The 24,962-nt window shown below is 33.1% G+C and overlaps 1 protein-coding gene across 1 annotated transcript; it reads left to right on the top strand.

Annotated features, from left to right (window-relative positions):
- Positions 1-4: 4 nt before the first annotated feature.
- On the top strand, positions 5-24,657 carry LOC100182773. The gene is made up of 50 exons (XM_018812732.2): positions 5-440; positions 668-906; positions 1,167-1,294; positions 1,684-1,932; positions 2,153-2,557; positions 2,742-2,899; positions 3,283-4,092; positions 4,177-4,299; positions 4,519-4,795; positions 5,027-5,286; positions 5,504-5,780; positions 6,127-6,212; positions 6,430-6,643; positions 6,743-8,444; positions 8,623-8,738; positions 8,801-9,230; positions 9,317-9,545; positions 9,685-9,825; positions 10,259-10,382; positions 10,954-11,126; positions 11,291-11,429; positions 11,598-11,696; positions 12,270-12,983; positions 13,384-13,496; positions 13,624-13,736; positions 14,002-14,094; positions 14,155-14,318; positions 14,817-14,941; positions 15,220-15,531; positions 15,746-15,898; positions 16,130-16,344; positions 16,524-16,790; positions 17,124-17,364; positions 17,594-17,679; positions 17,962-18,103; positions 18,525-18,746; positions 18,964-19,074; positions 19,427-19,545; positions 19,951-20,089; positions 20,173-20,308; positions 20,550-20,686; positions 20,922-21,041; positions 21,595-21,690; positions 21,886-22,080; positions 22,247-22,415; positions 22,641-22,825; positions 23,375-23,587; positions 23,721-23,848; positions 23,945-24,069; positions 24,234-24,657. The coding sequence occupies exons 1-50, from the start codon at positions 5-7 to the stop codon at positions 24,655-24,657; spliced, it is 12,072 nt and encodes a 4,023-aa protein (XP_018668277.1).
- The last annotated feature ends 305 nt before the right edge of the window (positions 24,658-24,962 follow it).

The following is a 24,962-nucleotide window of genomic DNA, read 5'->3' as shown; positions in this document are numbered from 1 at the left end:
TGTAATGCCAGACCCAATAACTTTATTAAAGTTTGATTCCTTTTGTGAAAAGGGCCTTTATTTGCTGGTAAAGGTATCAGAGAACCAAGAAGAAATAATAGTTTCAAATAATGTTGTTACTCAACCAATTACAGTTGACTGTTCAAATATATCATCTTCCCTAAAGATCCTTAACCCGAAAATACTTACTGACAAAGCTGCAATGACAACATGTGATGCTGAGAACTGTGTTCATTATCTCCCAACAAGTTTTGCCGAAGTTTCTTTAAAGTTAAATTTTGAAGCACAGCTACAGCTTGATATTCCAAAGTATGTTTCAGAGCACAGTTTACCAGATCTACTCAAGACAAATATGAAGTTTCTTTTGAGCAAAACTGTTAATTCATTCCATGTACTTGATGGCGTGTATGGTGTTGCTGTAAATTTGACATTTGGGACAGGTACATGCCTTTAAAAATTAATACATATGATTTAAAAACTATCATGTAGCAGTAAAACAGCTGTTGCATCTAAAACTGGTACTGGGATATTTTTAGAAAAAAATAAATTAAGTAATATGTTTTAAAACATTCAATTTTTATGATTCAAAATATTTGAAACTTTCCCTCGCTGTGATTCTTAGAGTTTTGTTATCATAGAAACACCTATACAACATATTTTGTTACAGTGACAACAACCAATCTTGAAACTGGTTATAAACGATTGTCATCTTCTGTCTCTGGTTCCATAAACTTTCAATTTATTGAAACAAACGCTTCATCAGCATTATGTGGAATGATGTATATATCACTTGTTGCTATGTTACCTGGAATAGGTTTTAATGCAATACCATCACATCCTGCTGTGGTTGAACCGGCATTGAAAATACAATGCATGCCAAACCTGTTTAACTTGATCAGTGTAAAGGTAAGTTTGTTTTAAGAATTGTTTAAATTTATTAAATATATATGATATTTTATATTAAATTGCATAGCATAATTTCAAATATGAATTTAGCTTTGTTTTATTTAGTTTCATTTTACTGTTACCTCCAGCCTTTAACATTTGCATATTATTGTGATAGTAACTGACTTAATTACTTTATATTAAACAGAGGATTAAATAAATCTACAAATTATCTACACATGAGTTGTACCATTATACCACACTTTTGTAATTTGCTATAGGTGATACCACAGCAACAAGACTTATGGTTTGGATATGGCTCTCCTGTTAATATTAAACTGATGGTTGAATGTGGAGCTTCAGATGAAATATGCTCACAACTGGTGTCTGCAGATATGGATTATTTTAAGTAAGCTTTATAGTTTATTTTTAGCACTTGGGATGTTGAATTAAATGTTGGTTATAAGGTTTGAACTTGAGAAGTAAAAAATATACCAACACCTTGGTACAAGTGGTTTGAATGCTTGCTAACCAACAATACCGGATTTAAGATCGCATACTGCCAATCATAAAGAGTTCACTTGTAAAACCACACTTAAAGAAATTGTTTGAACCAAGTGGCTACTAATGAGTCAACCAATGGCAAGAAAGGCAAAAAATAATACTGTTGCTGTTTTGCATATGTAGTTGCAAGCGGGTATATGGTGTATGAAAAAGGGCACCTGTGTTATAACATTTGACATTGCCCTTTTATGCAAGGATAAATTATATTAGTAACATTCATTCATATATTACCAGCATACATCTATGGGCAAGTGAGTCTACTTTACATGAAGGCAGTAAAGTAGAAATACATCCACACATTATCTCATCATCACAAATGGTTGATGCATATGTTTGGCCAACAGCAGACTTCACAACAAATGTAATTTATCCTGGGAAAAAGTTTCAAGCCAGCTTCAACAAGCAGTCTTATATAAATCAATATATCATAAAAGGAAATATGGCAATTGTGAATGTAAATCAAATAAACTGCATGAAGTACAGGTATTTTTTAAATGGGAATATGAATTGTTTGTACTAAAGAATATTGAATATGTCAATTTACTCTTTTTCACATAATTTCTAAGTGTATTCTACATCGTAATAAATTCTAACACATACGTTGCTCACAAAATTGCTAATGAATAACATATTTGCACCATTTGCATTTGTTGTGGTTGTACACCATATGATTATATTAATTCATATTACATTTTTATTTAAGGTATTTTGGGCTCGAGCTTGTGGCTGGGGAAAACCCAACTGTGAAGCAAATCCTATTACATGGCAATGTTACTACTGATGATAAAATACATTGGATTCCATTTACATGGAGTTGCAAACATGATTCTGGTGCAGATGATGTTGGCTTTGATCTAACTGTATTGTCCAGTGTTGTCAATCAACAATCATGGAATATGGCCGATATAAGCAGTATGGAGTACAGCAACTTGGTTGGTATATCCAGTACTGTGTTTCATGGAATTCATTCACTTAATGGTATAACTGGTGCTCTTTATGATGAAAGAAAATTTCAATATTCATTTTTCCTATCTTTGGATGACATACTTTCTGATAACGATCGCAAGCTGGAAATGATTGAAAGAACAGATTTTGTGGAAGTTTTAAAGTAAGAATTTTCTATTATATATTGTAACACTATATAACAATTTTCACACACCTTTCAGCAATTATTTTTTTTAAATATATAACGAACTTATTTGCAGACAATCTTTCCTGACCAAATATTTAATCATTATATTTTTTTACTTGCTAATGAAAGTTTTTATAGCACTTAACTGCTGTGTTTGCAGTGAACCACTTCATAGACAAATGTCATACAATGCAAGATATCATATTCATGGTGATCTAAAGATATCAGCCAAAGATATAGCTTATTTGTGCACCTTTACTGCAGCAAACCAAACAACAAATGTTTATCTTATACTGCAATTGACAACTAAGTTGCATGGTAAGGTTTTCATATTAATTGTAATACTTTGGGGATTTTTTCATTTTTTATGTATGGCTGATAATTTGGACAACCAATTAGTGACCACTGGGTTGAAGCAATTGCGGTTAAGTGTCTTGCCCAAGGACACATATGCCAACAATGGTAGCAGCGACGTGTCGTGAACCCATTAGCTTTTGGTTACAGGCAGTTTCCCATGTGGACATAGAGTATATAAAGCACTAAACAGATTTAAAGACACCATAGTAGAGATGTTCTTAACGTATGATGGGTATTGTTCACAAAGCTACTTCATATTAGCTAATCAATTTTTAACCAAGTATTTGAAATACAAATCAAAAAAATTCTGACAAATAATCAATTTATTGTTTTACATTTGTAAGGAGAAATTGATGAATTGAACAACATTTTTGCAACACAAATCCAAATCAACTCATGTTCTTCCTCCTCAATATACAATCATATTAACCATGCTTTGTTAGTTGGTGGTTTGGCTTTAAAACTTGGTCAGAATGTTGAGTTGTATTTTGAAGTTGCTGATGGTAGATCCAATATTGAGATGGGAGAGCAGATTATGCCAGATTTGTTCTTGTCTGTAGCACTTTGTCCAGTTCAAAATGGTTTGGTTGGAAGCCAAAATAAGAATCACGATAAAAAGGATGTTTTGATCACTTCTATGTTTCCGATAAGTGGACAAATGGATGTTGTTAGAAGTCTAAATTCTTCTACTTCTATCTGGCTGGAAAGAAAAACACGCTGTATTGAAAGTTCTCACTTATATGGCTTATCTGGATCATGTAAAAGTAAAGTTGCTTTTACTTTACCTTCAGATGGCTCATTGTGTAATCATATATGGAAACTAAAGATTGTAATACACTCATTTTATTCAAAGTCATTGTTTGTATCTACAAGCAGATTGATTGACGGTGTGAGTACTGTATGTCCTGGTGAATACATCGCACTGTTTGGTCATCAATTGTATAACCTTCCACAAGCGTTGGTACCAGGAAAAAGCCACCAAGTGGCATTTAATATCAATATTGGAGAAAGCATGGACAGTAAATCTATGAATACCACTGCAATAATATCAAACAATTGGCAATATGATGTTGAAACAAACTTTGTAAATTGTGGTTCAGATCATAACATGAAAATTGGATTTTCAAAAGCAACTTGCAGCAATAAGGTTTCAAGTAAGTTTATATTGTAAGCTTTGTGTTCAAATTCAATTTTTACTGTTGTTGAATTTAACTGACTAAGTTATTGTATAATTGCAGGTGATGTATCTCCTGAAGGAAAAGTTTCCATGTTTACTTCATGTGTCACTGAAATAAACATTCCAGATAATCTGACATGTACTGAACCATGGGAACATTGCATGACTATCAAAGTTTCAAAAGGTATTTATTTAATTTATATCAGATTATGAATGTAATGTAAGGTATTGCAATATTGTACCATGTATATTTTTCTTATGATTACAGTTTGTTACTGTTACAATGCCTTATTTTGTACTGATAGGGTAATAAAATACAGACAACAGTCTCAGCACTGCACCCCAAATACCCAATGGTCTACTTTACAAATGATCTATAAGAAAGTTATTATTATATTTACAGGTGATACAGATCTAACACTGTCACGCTTAGTGCCTTGGCATTATACCAGTGTTACCTGTACAAAGACAGAAAAGTCAGAATACATTGATTATTTCATATCAACAAAGACAATGAGAATCACTTTATATGAAGATGTGGTAAACACTCTACAAGTTGATATTGGATTACAATTTTACGATGAAAACATGTTCTCCACCTATATGGATTTACTGGACATGGAGAAATATGTGCAAGTTAAATTCTGGTTGACTAAGGAAACTAACATAACCTACCCAATGTAAGTTTGCAGGCATTTGCTGTACAACTATTTCCGTTGTTTTGTTAATTTAATGTTAACCTTACAGTGTGTATTGTAATATTATTATGACACTTTGATCATGTTTTTTCTATATCATTTTATTGAAATTTATTTTTTGTCTTTGTCTACAATTAATTAAACTTCATTTGTTGCATAAAATAAAATTTAATTAGAAAAACCTCTTACACATCAAATTTTATTTTAACTTAGCGATCCTTACAATGGAAAAGTGATGACCCAATTGCCTGGTGTGACTTACTCAGTTGTAGAACCAGCAGCTCTCATCTATCCTGACGTTTTAACCTCTTCACTTATCTTTGAAATTCCATTCATCACTTCATATGGTTGGAATGAAATGTTCTGTGGCAACTTCCATATTATAATTGAGTTAACATCACTATATACCAATGCATCGGATGTACAATTACTTAATAATACGGTGATGCTACCAGCAAATATTGTCTGCAAAGGTAAGCTGCTTGTGTGGAAATGCAAATCAGACATTGATTTTGCACATTCAGAATAGCTATCAGTGTAACAGAAATATAATTTTTGTTGGACTAAAAGTAACTAAAAAAATGAACAATATGGTACCTTAACTATTAAAATTTGTAGTCATAACCTTTATTTATATCATATTAAAATGTGTGGCTTGATTTCTTATTTTATTTATGTAATTCACAACAGGAGATCTTTTCCAAGTCACAAAAGGGGAATTACAGACAGTATATCCAATTCTTTATCTGTACACTGATGTTCCACAAACAGTGAATTTGATCATGGAAATGGAAAGTACCAACAGTAGCCTTGATATAGTTGACATACTAACTGTTGGTGGCAAGCTCTTATCTACCTTTGATGCTTACATATCTGTTGATCCTTATCTTAACATATTTCTTGATGATGCTGTTAGCTTGGACATCATGAATGCCACCCACACTCAAGATAGTTGCTGTACCAACAGGTATACTAATGTACCAGGTTGGATAATGTCAAAATTATTAAAAAAGGAGGGAGATGGCTAAATTAATTTGTATTAAGTTTATATTTAAATAATGTCTTTGCAACATAATTGTTTTGGGAAGTATTGTATATATATTTTTTTAAATTGTGACTTACTTGAATGTTAGATACCTGGCACTAGTGTACACATTTGCTAATACACACAAAGTTACAATCATGTTTCTTATTTAAGCTGTTTTGCGAAACAAACCATGATTATCTTGACACTTTCAAGGCATTTGCATATACCAATACCTAATGCTAATAGCTATTTTAACAAAGTATTTCCTTCAATAATTTACTTTCAGAACAACTGTGTCAATAGAAGCTGTAATTACAATACCCAAGAAGGCATGTCGAATTTTCCCAGTGTATCTCATTATACTTGCACAAGGTATTTTACTTGTATTAACTGTTTTCGCCATGTGTAATGTAAATGGAACACGGCTCTTCTGTAAATCTGTTTTCATTTTGATATTTTGCCACCTTTGGATATAAAATAATATATAAGATAAAATTTCAGTAAGATGCCTTTTTTGGCTTAATTTTCATTCTATAGATTTTTAAAGAAATCTTAGAAAATAGTACATTATCTTAATTTTTTGTCACAGGTCCTTTGGCTATCAGAGAGTCTGAAAAACAGAATGGCAATAATTATCTGTCTTTCCCAATTGACAAGGGTGAACTATTGTCTTGTGATGTATTTGATGAAAATGATTTGAAGTTGGCCATCTCTAATATTCATGTCTTAAAAGTAACAGGGCATCCTCTTTTGGTTGCCACTCGTTATAATTTCACAGTTACAGTCTTATTCGACAAAATCAAGTAAGTTATTAGACATAAAATAAATATCAATTTAGTTGCTTTTAAAATAATTCCAATATATGGGTGACTCTGAGTTTACTATAACATTTTCTATTTAAGCGTTGCTACACAAAACATGGCTTCTGCACTGCCCAACCTAAATCTAAAGTTGTACATTTCCAAACCGGGAACCCTGCAAAACCGTCTCAAACTTGCTGATGGACACTTACATTCATTTATTCCCAAAACTGAGTTGATAAAAGTTACAAATCTTCTGGTTTCTGAAGTGAAATTAGCTGGAGAAATTGTTTTACCTCTGGATTTAATGACAGAGAGCTGGAAGTTTTGTGGATCTGTCCATATTATTGCAATCCTTGATGAAATGAGTGTTTATGGCGATAAAGATAGGTCTGATAATGTTTTAACTTTGCCTTTGGTTCTGGGCTGTCATGGTGATGCATTAAGTGTTTCTGATGTCCATATTCAGAAATCTACTCAGACTACAGATGTAACTTTGTTTGGAAAGCACTTCAATAACTCAATTTCTCAGAATAATTTAATATTGAAATCTGGATACAATGAAGCTGTGAATATAAATCTTACATTGTGGAACACAGAAGATGCTGCTCTCTCTAACTTCCAAATTCTGTTTAACGTCTTTAGACTTTCTTTGATCTCTAACACTACTGACCCAGCAAATCTCCTCAAAATTAATGTTACTCATTCACCAATATATATACCAAGTGGTGGCAATCATGCTGTTCAGATATCTGGTACAATGTTAGCTAAACCTGAACTATGCAGCATTCTGCATCAAAACAATCAACTCCACTTTCACCAAGACTTTGGCTTGATTGCAAGGAATATCTCATGGAACATTCTAGTCTTGATTTCCTCCAGGAAAGATTTAATTACTTATAACAATGAATTTACAATAATCACAGATATCTTGTGTGATGGATATCCCGATATTGCTGTACCTTCTCTACCAAACGAAGGAGAATTTACAATGGAACAGAAACATGGAGCCAGGGCATTGCTCTTTCATACAAACCATACATTCATGCTTCAGTTTGATCTGAATCTTTTTCAAGGCAGTTTGATCCAAATTTGTCCCGATCTTCCTTCAAACAATGTAACCGATGCCAATAAAAATATATCTGAGAATGTGAATGCTTATACTACAGAAACTCCTGCTGATACAACAAAAACTTCTGCTTATGACACTACAGACACTTCAACAAGCAGCGAAGATACATCAGATGTATACGAAACTTATGATGACATTCTAGATCAAACTGAAAACCCAAATAATTTGAATAACAGTGAAAATTTAAATGCTATCAACAATTTAAGCACTGCTGAATTTACCAAAGACAGTGACACCACTACTACTAAACCAGCTTCAATACCAACAACATCTAATAAACCAGAAACTACCACTCCTTTAAACAAAGTATTAAGTGTTCCAAGATTTATTCGAAGTGTTCATTATATTGAAGAAGCAACTACAATCAATTCAAGTTTGTCAAAAGAAGTCAATAAAACTACAACCAGAGTAAACATATGTTCAGTAAACACCACCCTTGTAAATATTCACAATATTAAAATCATGTTCGGGCTATTTTTAAAGTTACCCAGTACTACCGGACCTATTCAGACTTCTGTATACAAAACAGAGGTTGCGGAACTGGATGACTTAAACTTAACAATGTTGAATGAAACAAGTGTATCTGCTTACTTCATTATGCACAATGTTTCATTTGATGGCAATCTTCATTTCCATCTATGCTCAAATGAAGACCAACTGGTCAATGTTGGGGTAAGTGTTAATATATACCACTCTTCATATGTGTGTAAAGTCTAATTGGAAGACTTGTCTTAAGTTGAATTTATTATTATAGATTGCATATTTTATTGCTGTCATTTCAACAGTATTTCTATATGTTTTTGTTCAGTGATACAATTCATGATTTTAAATTTTAATTGTTTTTATGCAGGTATTGGTACACATGGTTTATGATAAAGACAATATGAGCATTGTATATGATCATGATACTACACAAAACACTGCTTATCTTTCTGCAAAATTAGAGAATTGTCCTTCAGATACAAGGTAAGCATTAACTTGCTACCAGTATGAGCTTTATTTGCAATTTTTACAATTTTATCTCTCAGGGTTTACATTGATGAATTTTCGCTGAACAACAACGCACTAGTTGTGCGCGTTCCTTCATCAGTTCCATACAAACTACGTACTACCATCTACAACACAGCAGCTTTCACACAAAATTCCCAACTAAAGATTTTTTTTCATCTTTGCAATGATATGAAAAACCAAAGCCAGCAACAATTACCTGTTTTTTCTACAGCTATATATTTTGGATTAATGACCAATAACACCTGCTTAAAATTAAACCAAACCTTAACAACCAACCAACAAGCAGCAGTTTCAACTGACTTATACAAAAGGATTGTTAAAGTTGATATAAGTGACATTAATGTTGGCTTGAACTTCAAATTAGATTCCCAGTTGTATAGGTTTTGCTGGAAAGTAGTGACATTACATGTGCTAGTCTACAGTGAGCTTGGAGAAAAATCAACAAAGGTAAAAAAATATGTTTATTTATTTCTTGTGATACTCACAATTTAGGAATATCGTTTACTAAATTTATACGTATCTGTTTTCTTCAGGATAAATCATTTGTACTCCACACTCACAAGAGCTATTCCAACTCTACTTTTTACTTGGAATGTGGGAGTCAAGACTCAGATCAATGTTCTACTGAATTCCACAAGTGCAAAGCACCAGCTGTGTGCAGGAACTTGTACAATGGATATGAATGCATGTGTGAGGATGTGAACAAACTTGCAGATCAGAATGGATACTGTGTGGATACCAAGTATTGCCTTCTTCAAAATGGTAAATATAAAATTGTATGTTCAAAAAACATAACGGATGCTTATAAATATTGTGCAACGCTGTAGAACTCTACTCAGTGAACAAAACAAACAATAAATACTAATTTATATTTTAGAATACAACCACATTTGTTTTTCAGAATCTTCTCTTGGTATGCATTTCAAATGCAATGCTTCATGTCCAAGTGGGCACAAATATATAAATGGAGTTTGTGTTAAAGTAAATGAATGTAGAACAACATCAGTATGCCATCACAAAGCACAATGTTACAACACACCAGGTGTGACAAAATTTAAAGTTTTGTTTCTTTGTGCTTACTTTGATTAATGAATGTAACTTTTTCCTTTTACATTTTGTTTTGTTTTATTATGATCTACAACTCACTGTGAGTTAACTTTTTGTTACGTTAAGCCACCACGATTTTTAAATAATACTTTTCTTCAGGATTTATTTCTTTAATAAAGTATTGAATTATTTTATCTTCAATAAGCTTTTTGAATTATTTTATTGAATTATTTTATCAATAGCTTTCTCTTTTTATAACTAATTTTGTTCTCTTTGTTGTTTCAACTAATTTGGTATTTAGCCATATTTAAAGAAATAAAATTTATGTTTATTTTTTAAACTAACAACTTAAAAATTGTTTATTTCTAAAGGGCAACAACTGTTATGCCCTAAGTTTCTTACACTTAAATTATTGATTTTATACGCAGGGTCTTACGTCTGCACATGTAGTGAAGGATATTCCGGGGATGGAAAAACATGTTATGACATGAAGAACTGCACAGAGACCTCATGTAAAGGTGGTATATGTCAGGAACAAGACCCTGGATACAGGTGACAGTCACTATAGTAACTATATAAACACATGCTAATTTGGCTGCTGTTCTACCACTCATATTGTTAGACTGTGGGGACTAAAACTTAGTCGGTCACATTCGGTATTGCGTAATTACTGGCACGTGTTATTTGCCTATCGCCATTGCGTAATTATGAACACTACCTTCTTCTGTTACCAAACTCTCTCAATTGCCTTTTTTTACTGTTGTCGTTTTCGCACATGAAAATGTGAAGTCTAACCATTCTAATAAAAACGATCTTGGACTCAACATCGCTACAACCGCTTCAAGACCATTATTTTGGCTTTATATAAAAATATATCAAGTGCTACTAAATACGTAGCAAAGAAAATCAAGTCCAACTAATGGTCTACCAAGAAAATATATGTCTTGCATGTAATAAAAAGACATCAATATATATCTTATTGGTAATTAGTACCAATTGTTTTTTATCTGCTCATTGTCAAGGCTGAGAGGTTAGAATAATATCTGGTCCAGTTACGGCACATATTCGAATGCCTATCGTTGCTACACCACATTAGGAAAAATAGTTTTCATTTATTCTTCAGATGTTACTGCAATGGTACAAGTGCATCATCAGATTCTTGCATTACCCAACCTATTCAATGGTCAAGTTGGTCAAACTTTACCAAATGCTCCACATTTTGTGGCATAGGTGTTCAACAAAGATCAAGGATATGTAAACAAGAAGGTGAAACAAGAAACAACTCTTTGTGCCAAGGTAATTAATGCAACTACTTATGATTATCCATCCAATAACTTTTGTGTGAGATCTTATACGAAGACATATATGCAGGATATTTAAATCCGATAGAAATATGCAAGTTTTAATTGTATATCCAAACATATTTAGCCCATGTGTAATGGATTTTTGTTTATATTTAGGTCCATCTATTGATACAGTGGCATGTGTATCTCAATCATGTGAAGCAGCTCAAGCTGATATTTGTGCAAACAAATCAGACAGATGTGATCAGCAGAGAAATCGTGGTGTTTGCTACAGAGATACTCCGGATACTTACAAGTACTGTTGGGCTGCATATTTTATAAATATTCACTTTTGCCATAAAGCTGGGTTCTTATCTTGGTGCAGGAGTTAGCTGGATAAAGACTTTTTTTATTATTTCATAGTGATGATGTTATAATATACATATCAGTAGGTACTTAACTTTTTGTGACGTTTTATATGTAGATGTGAATGCATCCCTCCACTTAAAGCAATTATTTCAAATGAAACTTTACAGCAGTGTGGCCACAATACATTGAATACTTCTCTTGTAATCAAAACCCAGTGAGTATTTTGTATAATCTGTGACTTCTGTGTAATATTACATAAGCATTATTTGCATTAGAATAACAATTACTACATTGAAGCAAAAATAAATGTTAAATATACTTAATACACAATGAATGTAACTAACCTTATCCCCACATGGCTGGAAAACGACAGTCGTTAAACACGGGTGTACATGAGTTACCATGTATGTCACTTTGTAGGTGACTATTTTTGGGGGATTTTTTTAATTTTTATGTATGGCTTTTATTTATTTTTTTATGTATTTTTTTAATTATTATGTATAATTTGGACAATCCATTATTGAACACTAGGTTGGAGCAATTACCGTTAAGTATCTTGCCCAAGGACACATTTGCCCACAGTGGTGGCAGTGACGAACCTTGAACCCATTTCGTCTGGGTTAGAGGCAGGCACTCTAACCAGTTTGCCGCGGCGTCAAACAATATTGTGTTTAATTGCAAAGATACCATTGTTGGTAATAGTTAACACATCACAATTAATATGATTAGTTTATATAACTTTAAAAAAGGGATAATAATAAATAACTGTTTATTGTAATTATTACAGAAATATGACAACTGTTACACAACCACAACAAGATCAATTATTCTGGATCGAGGAAACTTCTTCATCCAAATGTCTAAAACAACAGAGCAGCTCGTCAACTTTATTATTGGAACAAAAGTTGCCATTTCCAATTCCTATTTCTACTGAAGGCAATGTAGAAGACATTCGTTACATTTATGTTGCACAGAATGGAATTGTAGTTCTGTCAAATAAGTCAATTCCATTACCCAACGCTCAGCTGTTGCAGAATCCAAGCCATCTTCTGTATTTCTCGTTTATAAAAGATTTCGGTGCATTGGTTGCTCCTCTTTGGTTGAGAGCGAGTGTTAACTTTACCAACCCAAACTCTGATGCTTGCATTGAAATCTTTGACAAATTTAGCTCAACAAATGATTCTATATTTCACAATGTAGACAGATACATTTCAACAAGGACAAACTCAAATTTTTCTGCTTTGTTAATCAGCACTGTTACATGGCAGAACATTTTCCCAAAATGGGATGCTGAGTACAGCTATCAAACAAATACCAGCACAAATGAATTAATATTTCAGTTAAATCTAGTCACAGACTACAAGGAAATATTTGCCATTTCTTCATACAAGGAAATGAAATTAACAACAAAAGCTTCAATCTCAGAAACAAATTCTGCATCTGGGCCTGCTGTATTTAAAGGCTTTGTAAATTCCTTTGGTCAAAAGTCACATAACCTCAGGTAGCGCATGCATTCATAATCTAGGGTTTAGGATTAAGAGTCGTTTTAGTACTACATTACAATTTGTACGATGATTAAATGCCTTCACTTATTTTACTACTATCATATGCATTGCGGGTATGACTATCTATCCTGGGTGGATGTCAGAATAGTAAACTTGTTACAATAGGTTTAAAATGTACTGCTATCATTCTATCGCCTACTCTGTAAAATCCAGGCTTGTTGTATATTTAGCACTTGTATTATTGTGAGATAATACGACAAGCTATGCTTAATTTACCACCCTTTAATCACACTATGTACATTTGTATGAAATAAAGAGTGGTATACTCAACAGTAACATAACAAGGATAAATGGGCTACCTACAAGATTAAACCTGAATTAATACTTTTGTTCCAGGTACACCATTAAAGACAGTGGAGTGGTATATGACATGAAACCTGTATTCAACATATCATCCTTGGAACATACAACAACATTAACTAACATTACCCATTCTAAATCAAATGAAGGTAAAAATATAAAAATCAAGTACTTAGTAGATATATATGTATATATATGTATAGAATTTATTTCTAAACTACACTGGGTTTATAATAACATTTTGTGACTAACAATTGTTTGACTTAACTTTTGCAGCAGTTACAAGGTGTATTCAGTGGGCATCAACACAACAAACACGTCACTCAATCAACATAAGTCAGTCTTGTCCTCCAACATTGGCAAGGGTTGTATTGGAGCCTCTTGTTTGGGTATAAAGTTTTTTGTATTGAAACTAATTAGCCCTTGTCTCTTAACTGGACTATAAATTTTTGTGTCCTCAACCAAGACACGCAGTTTGAAATGGTAATTTCTCTAACCCAGTGGTCACTAATTGTTTGTATAATTTATTAGCCATGCAGTAAAATTACAAAATAACAGTCACCCACAAAGTGTTATATGTTGTGATTCATAAGCGGGCATTAAGTAAAAGTAAGATACATTTATAATTGACAATAATATTTTTAATTTTATTAGACGATCACAGAGCACTGGTCTGTTTCGAAATCTTTTGAAGCATATCTATGGATGAAAAATACAACGGAAATTGAGAGAACGAGACGAATATCGGTACAGTCACACAAAGTTTTCTATAACTAAATAATTTTTAATACTACTCTTTATCATTAGGCCTGGAAAAGCAGAATATCTGCTCACACAGATGGGCCTTTACATTGCTATACAAGGGTTGTTCCTGACACAAATGGATGGAATGTAGATTGTTGTTACTTGGAAAAGCATGGACTTTTGGTATCAAACATTGACCAGTGGCATTTGAGTGGATTCACACGCAAGTATGTATATGTCAAATCTCAGACTCCCTGACATGCCTTACTATAGGTCTTCTGCCAAAGCCGTTATAACACCCAAATTATATTGGTTTTATGCTAGGCACTGCTTGAATGAATGATAAATGGATGTAGCTTGCTTTTCTGCTGTGACTAGAAAACAACAGTTGTTATAACACTGGTGTTCTAGTTCATATACCTAGTGCCAGCTTATGACTTACCATGTATGTTACTTTGTAAGTAACTGTTTTGACCACTGGGTTGGAGCAACGAGTTGCCCAAGAACACATATACCCACAACGACAAGCCTTAGTTAAAGGCAGTAGCGCTAACCAACCACAGCACCGGATATGCTTGTATAAATTGTCAGTCATACATTTTTAAAATAAAAAGTTATAATTAACCACAAGTTAAACATGTAGTAACTCATAAGTATGAGAAACTTTTTCATGTTGTTCACTTATATTATATAGTATATTATTTAATACATCTAATATTACACAGGATCAACAATAAAGATAGTGTTATACACTTTGAAAACGATCTCCTGCCTTTACTTGACTGCTGTGCACTTACTACAGTTACTGACCAAATTTGTCCGATTTATTCCCAACGTCGTCCTTTGCCAGGTATAACTAACTTTAAAAGAGGCTTGATAATGCATTATTGCTGGCTTGTGTTCTTTAATTGCCTCAACCCAGTAGTCAATTATAGGTTGTTTTGTCTAAATGGTTAGCCATACAGGAAATAAAAGATTACAAAAATAACTCCATAAAGCATATGTAGTAACTTGTAATTGGGAACCAGTATTATATAAAACAGCTGTGCCATAAACACTGTAGTTTCTCTATCATGCTAGAGTAAATAGGTCGTATTCATTCATTTATTCATGAATTGTGTTAAACAGGTTCATCCCAACATACAGTTGTTGGATTGGCTTATGGTGGAGGTGACCCTTTCCTACGTACTTTAGATGGTGCTTTGGTACGAATAAATGTTCCTGGCCACTTTGTGGCAGTAGACAGCACATCGTTTTCTCTCCATGCTTCAGTAGATAGTCGCTCTGTAAACAACAAACAAGTTCTTGTAATAACAAGGTTAATAGCAGGGTTGGCACAAGGGGTTGATGGTTTAGTGGAGATTGATTTGTTTGCAAAGGGTTTACTCAACTTCACTGTAAATGGAATATCTTTTTTTGATCATGCTATACACACTAAAGGTAAGGTTAAAACTAAAATAGAATATTACTTAATATTTTTGTGTGGTTTGGAAATCTTAAAAGTCATAAAACACATGTATGAATACCAATAAGTTTGGATAAACATTTTTTTTATAACTGTTATTTGATTTACTTTTAAACCATTTGAGTTCTTTTCATGCTGGCCAAAAATAGAGGCAACTACTAATATCATGTCTTTCAATCTTTTGAACAGATGGAACCATCATATCGGGCACGGAAGTTTATTCTCAGTTAGATTTCACTTTCAGAAAACTGATCACTCTATCTGTGCGTGCTGTGGAAAACTCTGTTGTGTTTTTGTTGCAACTTCCATTTAGTTTTCAGGGTAACACTAAAGGATTGTTAGGTAATTATGATTGCTTAGCATTCACGCTGGTCCTAAATATTCAGAAGACTATTATTGTACAGATAATATGGTCACAAACAGCTTGGTAACTAGTAATAAGTTATTTAAAATATAGCACAGGTGTTATAACAACTGTTGTTGCCCTGCTCCATGCAGACGATTGAGTTTCATTTATTTAATGGTAAAATATATTTGAAAAAATTTGATTAAATTTCCATTTTATGTCACCAGGGAATTTCGACAGTGATCCTCAAAATGACTTTATTACTTCACTGGGCATTCCGTTGCCCACAGTTACCACATCTAATGATGATGTGACATTGGAAACCAAGTATCTTGAGGACCAGTTCACAGAATCATGGATGGTGCCAGTGGTAGTAAATATCAAGGATATGGTGTCAAACATATCAAGAGTTACATCACAAAGTCAACTTGTTTATCCAACGGTAAGAAAACAACAAGTTCTTTTTTTTTAGGCATTATTTACTAAGCTGTAGAAATAATTTCCTGTTGGTAATACCTATGTGTTGTATTTTTATATAGTATATGTATTTTAAATACAGTTATAGCCTCCGGAATTTCGATATTACTACAGACATTATCTTTACAATTATAATATTCACAGATGCTGAACCATCCAACTCAACAGACTTCAATTAATTCTACTATTTGTCAAAATTTTACTGAAACTGCCTTCGCAAGTTTAGTTTGTGAAAGCAGTTTAAGGACATCGGGCAGTGAGCTCTTTGCTGCCTCTTCTGGTGAAGCAATCACAAACCTAGTTAAGCAAACAGCCAAGGAATCAAATACTGGATCACAGGCTGTCCTTAAATGTGCCGATGTTTTGGTCACCTATTGTGGTGAAGTAAGCACCATGGAATGTGTGCTGGAGGTATGATAGAGTTGTAGAAACAGTCATATTCATATATTGTTTCATGTCATTGACATAAAAACATAAATGACAAAGGCAGTTTAATGCTGCAAATGTTAAACCGACAGTTCAAGTCAAAAATTCGACATAGCAATTGTACTAAAACAATGTAACCAACATCATTTAAGTTTAACAACCTATATCGTCTCTAACCTTAAACCAACTTCAAATTGTAATCATGTGGTTTTGAACTACAAAGACACCTCTGGCATTGTACTACATTAAAATGATTCTTTTATTTGAAAGACTATTTTTTCTAATAAACAGATTCTAGTCTTCATTCCTTTACCACAGGTTGAAGCTGTATACCAAGCTTCACTTCATTTAACCAATCAATCAGCTGGCAACTTAAACTTGACATCTTCTGTATTTGGTGTGATAAGTTACAACTTCTCTTTTGATTTAACCAGTGATGTTTTTGATTCATCCCCCCTTCAAACCTCTACACCTAATAATGAGCCAATGTTGGGGTTAAGTACGCTTCCATCCACTCTCAGAAAGCCAATCAAATTTGAAGCATTTACAACATTAGCAGGTGATAGCTTTTAAAAAAATGTTATAAATTATGTCTTTAGCACTGCATACATATAACTTCCACACTTTTCATTACAAATCCCCCATAAATAAATGTGATTTTAAAATTCCTATAAGTTAAGTATTTTAGCTGAGCAGGTAAAGCATTTGTATAAAGCTGTTTTCTGACATTAAACCATTTTTTCTATATTAATCAGTTAAAGCAATCATAATATATATTTAATCTACAGATAGTGAACCAGACCTTGTTGCTACTCATGTTCAAAAACTTATATTTTGCCCATGTCTTCTGAAGGAGCAGTGTAACACTAACAATGTAAGATGATTTGTTTTTATAGTGCCCTATTCACAAATAGATAGGTTTTATATTCCAATTAACAGTTTTGGTAATGGTGTCCCAGTGGTCGTTAAAAAGTGTTAACCATGAATAAAAAAACAATTACTTAAATAGTTACATACATGGTAACTAATGTGCAGTCACGAGATGTGTGTAGCAGAACATCCATGTTGTAACAACTGCAATGGCCTGACAAGCAAGGATAAATAAGTTTTATTCATTTATGACATAAATATTTAAACTCCCCATATACAATGACAGACCTACCTGATACACAACACAGATGATCTTTCAGTTGAAGGTGATTGGTTGTCAATAGCTGAATGTGAATGTCCACCATGGAAGAATGGATTGCTTTGCCAGTTTGACATCAACCCATGTGACTACCACCCTTGCTTTGCAGGTGGCGAATATTTTCTGTTAAGTTTACATTTAATATTGTTAAGAATACAAGACCTACCATTGAGAGCATGTGTGCTGTTAAAAGACCCTTCACCTTTTTTTGCTGCAACCCGGTAGTCACTATAATAGGTTATCTAAATAATCAGATATACAGTCATATTAGAACACCTGCCTTATAACTTATGTTGCCCCACCATAAAAGGATACTGCACATGTATTCATTAACTGATACAATGTTTTGAAAATCAGTTATAATTTACCATGACAGTATGTTAATTAATACCTCAACTTTGTGTTTAAGCATGAACAAATGAACATTAAATATTAATAAAGGTAATTCTACTTGGTTTACAAAAATAGGTGTGATGTAACAACCTGCATATCTATCTCTTGAAACATTATCCAAAAATATTTACCTTCAGATGTTATGTGTACTTTCAACACAACCATCAGCAACTACACATGTGGAGAATGTCCAAATGGGATGCGTGGTGATGGGGTTGACTGTTACGCCAATCTGTGTGAAAATTACAACTCAACATATGGGTTGAACTGTGAATACCGTTGTGTTATGAAAGATGGCACGCCTACATGCGAATGTCCACAGGGATTTAGGATTAACTCAGATAATATAACCTGTTCAGGTAATTACAATACCATCCATGTAATGTGGTGGTAGAGGCTTTTTTATAAACCTAACTTTTACCTCTATGTATTAAACCAACTCTGGTTCAAGCCTCTTCATAGTACCTTAATCGTATAGAATAAAATAGCTTTTAACTTAAACAAACAAAATGTTTATCTTATGAATCAAAATATTGTTAAAATATGTACTTAAACTTTTGTAATTGAATCTTTCAGATATAAATGAATGTGAAGCCTACTTCTCTAGTTGCAGTCAACCTTACTCCACATGCATCAACAACCCTGGCAGTTATCAATGTGGTTGCCAAAGTGGATTTCAACTTGAAAGTAATTTTATTTAACACATCTTATTATATTTAAACGTTTATATTTTTTATTTCTGTTTTAGCCCTCTCACAACCTGACTTTTCTTAACGACTTTTCTTACAAAACACTGTGTTTCTTATGCAGTGTGTCTACCTATGAGTTACCGCGTATGTAAATTTGTTTATTAATGTTTTTTTAAATTTATTTTATACATTTCATAGGCTCTTACCTAAGAACACACACAACCACAACAGTTGCAGCATTGAACTTGGTGTACAGCGTTTACAACTTATTTTAAAATTATATACTTACTTACAGTTATGTAATTAAATGTCTATAACTCCCACTAAATTAGCATGACTTGGATTTTTAGATGAAAGATGCATAGACATTGATGAGTGTCTGGTTGGCGACAGTAACTGCTCAGTAAGATGTATAAACACCGCTGGTAGCTACATCTGTTCATGTTACTCTGGGTTTGAATTACACACTGTAAGTAAAATAATAATATTTTTATTTCTTTTTTGAAAATCTATCCTGGTTTATTTCATTTTTAGAATATAATTTTCAATTTCTTTTAGTGGTTGCTAATTTGATTTAGCTGTTAAATATGTATTATCACCATTAAGCAGACATACAGTACAGGATACAAAAAATATCCTTTTTGGGGAGAACAACAATGTAATGGTACACAAAGAATATAAAACACTACATCAACCAATAAAAAGTGAAATCTTTATTTATTGCAGTAATGAGTTGGTATATTGAATCTCACTTATTTATTCTCACATCGCCAGCTATGACTGCCATTATATTATGACTACATGAGTGTCCTATTTTATATACCTTACACTGAGTTACCATACCGCCATGTAACTTTGTATTTGTATTTTTCAGGATGGCAGAACATGTATGGATATTGATGAGTGTAAGAATGCCCACCCATGTAGCCACACTTGTCACAATACAATTGGATTATTTACTTGTTCATGTAATGAAGGATTTGTGTTGGACACCGATAGAAGGGATTGTATACGTAGGTGTAGTTCTATATCTTTGCTTTCTAAATTAAAACAGGATATAAACAAGCTAATTTGCTGAATTTTAATCACTTTCCAGCTGAAAAATCGTGCAGTCCAGAAGTGCTTGAAACATTTTGTAACTTCCCCCACGCTTCATGTTCAAACAGCTCAGGAGCAGCATCGTGTGGCTGCGAGAGTGGCTACAAATATGTAACTAATTTTTTCACAAAAAGGTACAACTCAACTGAACTAAAACTAATTTATAGTGACAAAAAAGATCTGTCTACAGCTTAATTAAAGCCCAATGACACTGTGTATATACGTGTTTATGATGGCATATGTATGGTATGTTATATTAATTACAAATTATATTATTATATTTTGTAATACTAGCCCTTTAAATGATACAGTTATAAATAAGTCAATACACAATTCATAGAAGTAACAGAAATTTATTTTCCACATAAACTTAAGGTGTGACAACATCAACGAATGCACTTTGTCTACTAAAATATGCCCAGAAGGTTCTGAATGTTTGGATTCTGATGGAAGTTATTTTTGCCAATGCATGGATGGATATCAAGCTATAGATGGTGGTGGTGGATGTGAAAGTATTGCTTTTGTGTTTTCTGAACTCTATTTCCCTAGTTAACATGATTACACTAAATTTATTTGGTTTTTATTTGAGTTAACATATAGTGGTAGAAGGACTCTATCTCTGTTTACAATACAACCTAAGGCATGCTATATATTTATTCCACAAGTTAACATGGGAAAATGTTGCCAATTTCCAAATGTCTTTTACATCCAAAATAATGTGATCATGTACCTCATTGATATTTCCAGATGTGAATGAATGTCAGGTAGATAATGGTGGCTGTGATCATATTTGCTCTGATGTCATTGGATCTTATTCATGCAAATGTTGGAAAGGTTACGTGCTTAAAGATGGAACAACATGTGAAGGTGGTTAAACAGTTTGGGCAAAAGCTAAACATTTACACCTAAAAGTTGCTTGTTGTTTTAGCTAAGAGTGTTGTAAGTATCATGACACAGTGGTAATGATCATTATATACTGGGATCAAAGCCTGAGACTGCCACTTAGGATGAGCGTGTCATTGGAAAGACACTGAATAATAGTTGCTGCAACCCAGTGGTCACCAATGGATTTAAAATGGCGGGCTAAACAGAAACGATTGTTTTAACTATTCACTTTCAATGTTATATTAGTGGTAGCTTTTATGGATATAGAGTGTGTGAAGCAGTTTTTCTGTTATAACTACACAAAATAAGTTGTTACCATGTACTAAGTCGTAATAATAATTTTCTAAAAAGGTATAACCCTTTATTAAAGTTTATAATATCAGAAAAAACACATGTAGGGGGAAATACCTTTTTACTACTTCTGTATCATAAATTAAAGGAATTATTTATTTATATGCACAACAAGTTCACTTTTTAAAACTATAAATATTTGTTTAAAACATATTCATATTTTGTTGATTGTAATTGTTTTTAGACATTGATGAATGTTCCTTGACACAATCCGTCTATTGCGACACAAACGCTGCTTGTATAAATCAACCAGGATCATTTGAATGCTATTGTAACAAAGGTATGTTTCATGTTTGTTAATTAAACAAATATAACAGGGGTGAATTAATGGTGTTTATGAGTATAGCCTACTATATAATTTTTGGAAAATCTTTCTATTTTTTCTCCATGTCGTGTTTTAGCTGTTAATCACTTTTTGTTTGATTTTATGTTAATGTGTATAAACTAGTTGTATAAAACCCAATTTTTCCTACAGGGTATATTGGAAATGGACTTACATGTGTTGATGTTAACGAATGCTCATACAATAATGGTGGTTGTCAGTTTCTGTGCAAAAACAAGCCTGGTGGTGTAGAGTGCTCATGTCCACTTGGTTATTTAAAAGAGAAGAATGGAAAATCATGTCGGGATGTGAATGAATGTGCACGTAGTGAACTGCACACATGTCGTGGTAATAGAAACTAATAGTCCTAACTAATTATACTCTATATCAAAAAGAAATCAATAACTTTTTTGTCCTAATGGATTTATAAAAGCAAAGGGTTACAGCACAAGCCCTTTATTGCATGTTTTGTATACTTCTTAAAATCTTATTTGTAAATATTTTTATTTTAAAGGTTCAGCTCTTTGCCGTAATTTCGTTCCCGGCTTTACATGTTACTGTCCGGAAGGTTACCAAACCACATCCAACACTTCAACTACAATGTGTGAGCCAACTGCAGAACTAACTAGCAAGTTGAATACCGACAATATTGCTAAGCAACAATGCAAATTATGTGATCATGGGTAAGTATACTTAAAAGGTTGTATGTAAAAAGTCAAAGTGTAAAAGCAATAAAGCACCAAAATGAATAAAAGTCCAGTTGAAAGGTTTAGCACTTTCAACCAAAGGATATTGGAATCTGTGCATAATGCTGCTATCGTTATGAACTTGTGTGAAGATGGAAATAAAATTCTTAAATCTAGTTCCTACGGGCAAAAACATATAGCCAAAACTTACCTGTTTTCTAGTTGTTCCTTGACTCCAAATTCGGCTGGATTACATGATGTTATATGTTTGTGTCCACTTGGTTTTACACTGGAAGATGACAAAGTAACATGTATAGATGTAAATGAATGCAAGACTAAACAACCGTGTGGGGAAAACTCTATTTGCGACAACACACATGGATCATTTACATGCAATTGTACATCAGGTAGTACAGTCGTATATATTTAAGTGCATTAGAGAGTAAAATAAACATATTTTTTTTGGAATTGTACCCATAAGTTAGAAGAATTGGTTGGTTTAAATCTCTATGCTTCAATTCGCTTATGACCAATGTGTTAATATTTATATAAATAAATAAATGTAACTTGCTTTATCCTTATGTGACCAGGATGTTTTGTGGGTGATTGTATTTTTAGGGGAATTTATATTTTTATGTATGGCCAACAATTTGAAAACCAATTAGGGACCACTGGGTTGGAGCAACTGTCAATTACCCAAGGACACATAGGCCTACACCCATCCGTATTAGCCGTTGTCGAGCATCGAACCGGGGACACTTTGGTTGTGATACAGGGCCCTGAACCACTGAGCCACGGCACCGGACCATATACACCCATAATAGTGGCAGTGACCAGCCTTGAACTTATTTACTCTGAGTTTAGAGGCGCTAACCAACTGTGCCATGGTGCTAGATATGCATCAATGTGAATTAACAATCTTCAGCTAAAGCTTACAAGATAATATTTTGCTTTAGATATATTTATCCCTGATAAAGATGGTTTGGCTTGCACTGAGAATCGCGGCAACTGGGGTCCATGGAGTGACTTTAGTCCATGCACAGTTCAATGTGATTACACATATAGAAGCAGACACCGGTTATGTAATAACCCTCCACCAAGTTCAGAAGGGTCACCATGTGTTGGATCTAGTGTTGAATACACTCTCTGTGCAGAGGTTAACTGTGAAGGTATTTATTTATATAATCTATATATACTAACAATTTTATAAATGTTTAGGTTGACTTAGCCATGTGAATTCATACAGCAACCTAAACCCATGTGCATATTCTCTTGTAGTTTACTATTTGTAATTTTTTCCAGTTGACTTGCCGGAAGAGATAAATTCAGTTGAAGTTATTTTATCGCCTACCACAATGTTGCATTGGTTAAAAGATATCAGAGAAGGGTTTTCAATGTGGTTGACGAACTCCGTGGACCAATTCTGTCAGGTATCTATTAAAAATGCTAGTTTTAATTTGTATAGATTTTATATCCAAATAAACTGAAGAAGTTAAATGATGTTTAAATTTTTTTTATTAAACTAGGAAAATTTCACATTATGCTGTGGGCATTCTGCTTCTGCATCACAAAACATACAAAGTGGTCACTTTGCCGTTTTCAGAGATCCAGTGGTTTCATCTTATCCACGTGAAGTACAGGGTGGTGTGCGGTTAGTAAATAAAAGAACACTGAAAAGTTTTTTATAAGATTGTTTCAGCAATGTCTTTTTCATATTAATTCACTGTATAGGCTATTTGTTGAATAGCTTTGAAAATTAACTATTAATATGTAGTATGTTCAATAGGTGAACTAAACTTCATTTTAACCTTTCAGACTCAAAGTCACGGCTCATTGGAATCCACTGAATGATTTTTGTCATGTCAATTCACCTGCAACAGCCCGCACATCTAACATACACGCACCAAATGTTCAGACTGTTCAACATGTTAAGTCAGACATTTTGTTAAAGGCACTAGAGTATGGAAATGTTTCCAAATCTAATACCAACATATTTGAAACAAGTCTAATTAGGTCATTACATTTGGGAATGCCAAGGCCAGTTCCCAATGTCTTTGAATTGCCCGTTATTCTGGCTGTAATAACTATGTGCATCATTTTTGCTTCTGTTTTAATTTATGTTTTGATCAAATCGATTCGAACTGTTTCAATGTCAAAAACAGAAACTGTGGAAAGCCGAACAGCTTCAAGATTATCGACTTCTTCAAAATCGGAAAACAAAGAACAGTTTTTACACTAAACTTTTAGTTAATTAGTTATTGTATATATTTAAATGTCAATGACACTTATACTGTGTGGTAGCTATCTGTAATAAAAAAACACCGTCAATTTATGTTTGTTGCTCCCCTCTAATTAAAAATAAATACCCACAGCGCCTTCTTTACGTCATAACCGGGAAATCCCCTAGTACTAAACGGCATTCCAATTTTAGAAAATTCTTAGCACGTGTTAAACTAAATTTTATTTTAAAGACATACAAAGATTAAAATTTGATCAAGTTTTTATTTAGTTTTGTGTATAATACAGATTTTGCAGCATTCTTTG

Source organism: Ciona intestinalis, chromosome 8 (assembly GCF_000224145.3).
Source record: "Ciona intestinalis chromosome 8, KH, whole genome shotgun sequence".
NCBI classification, from domain to species: domain Eukaryota; kingdom Metazoa; phylum Chordata; class Ascidiacea; order Phlebobranchia; family Cionidae; genus Ciona; species Ciona intestinalis.
The sequence above is the reverse complement of the archived record's forward strand: the minus strand, read 5'-3'. Positions and strand labels throughout refer to the sequence as shown.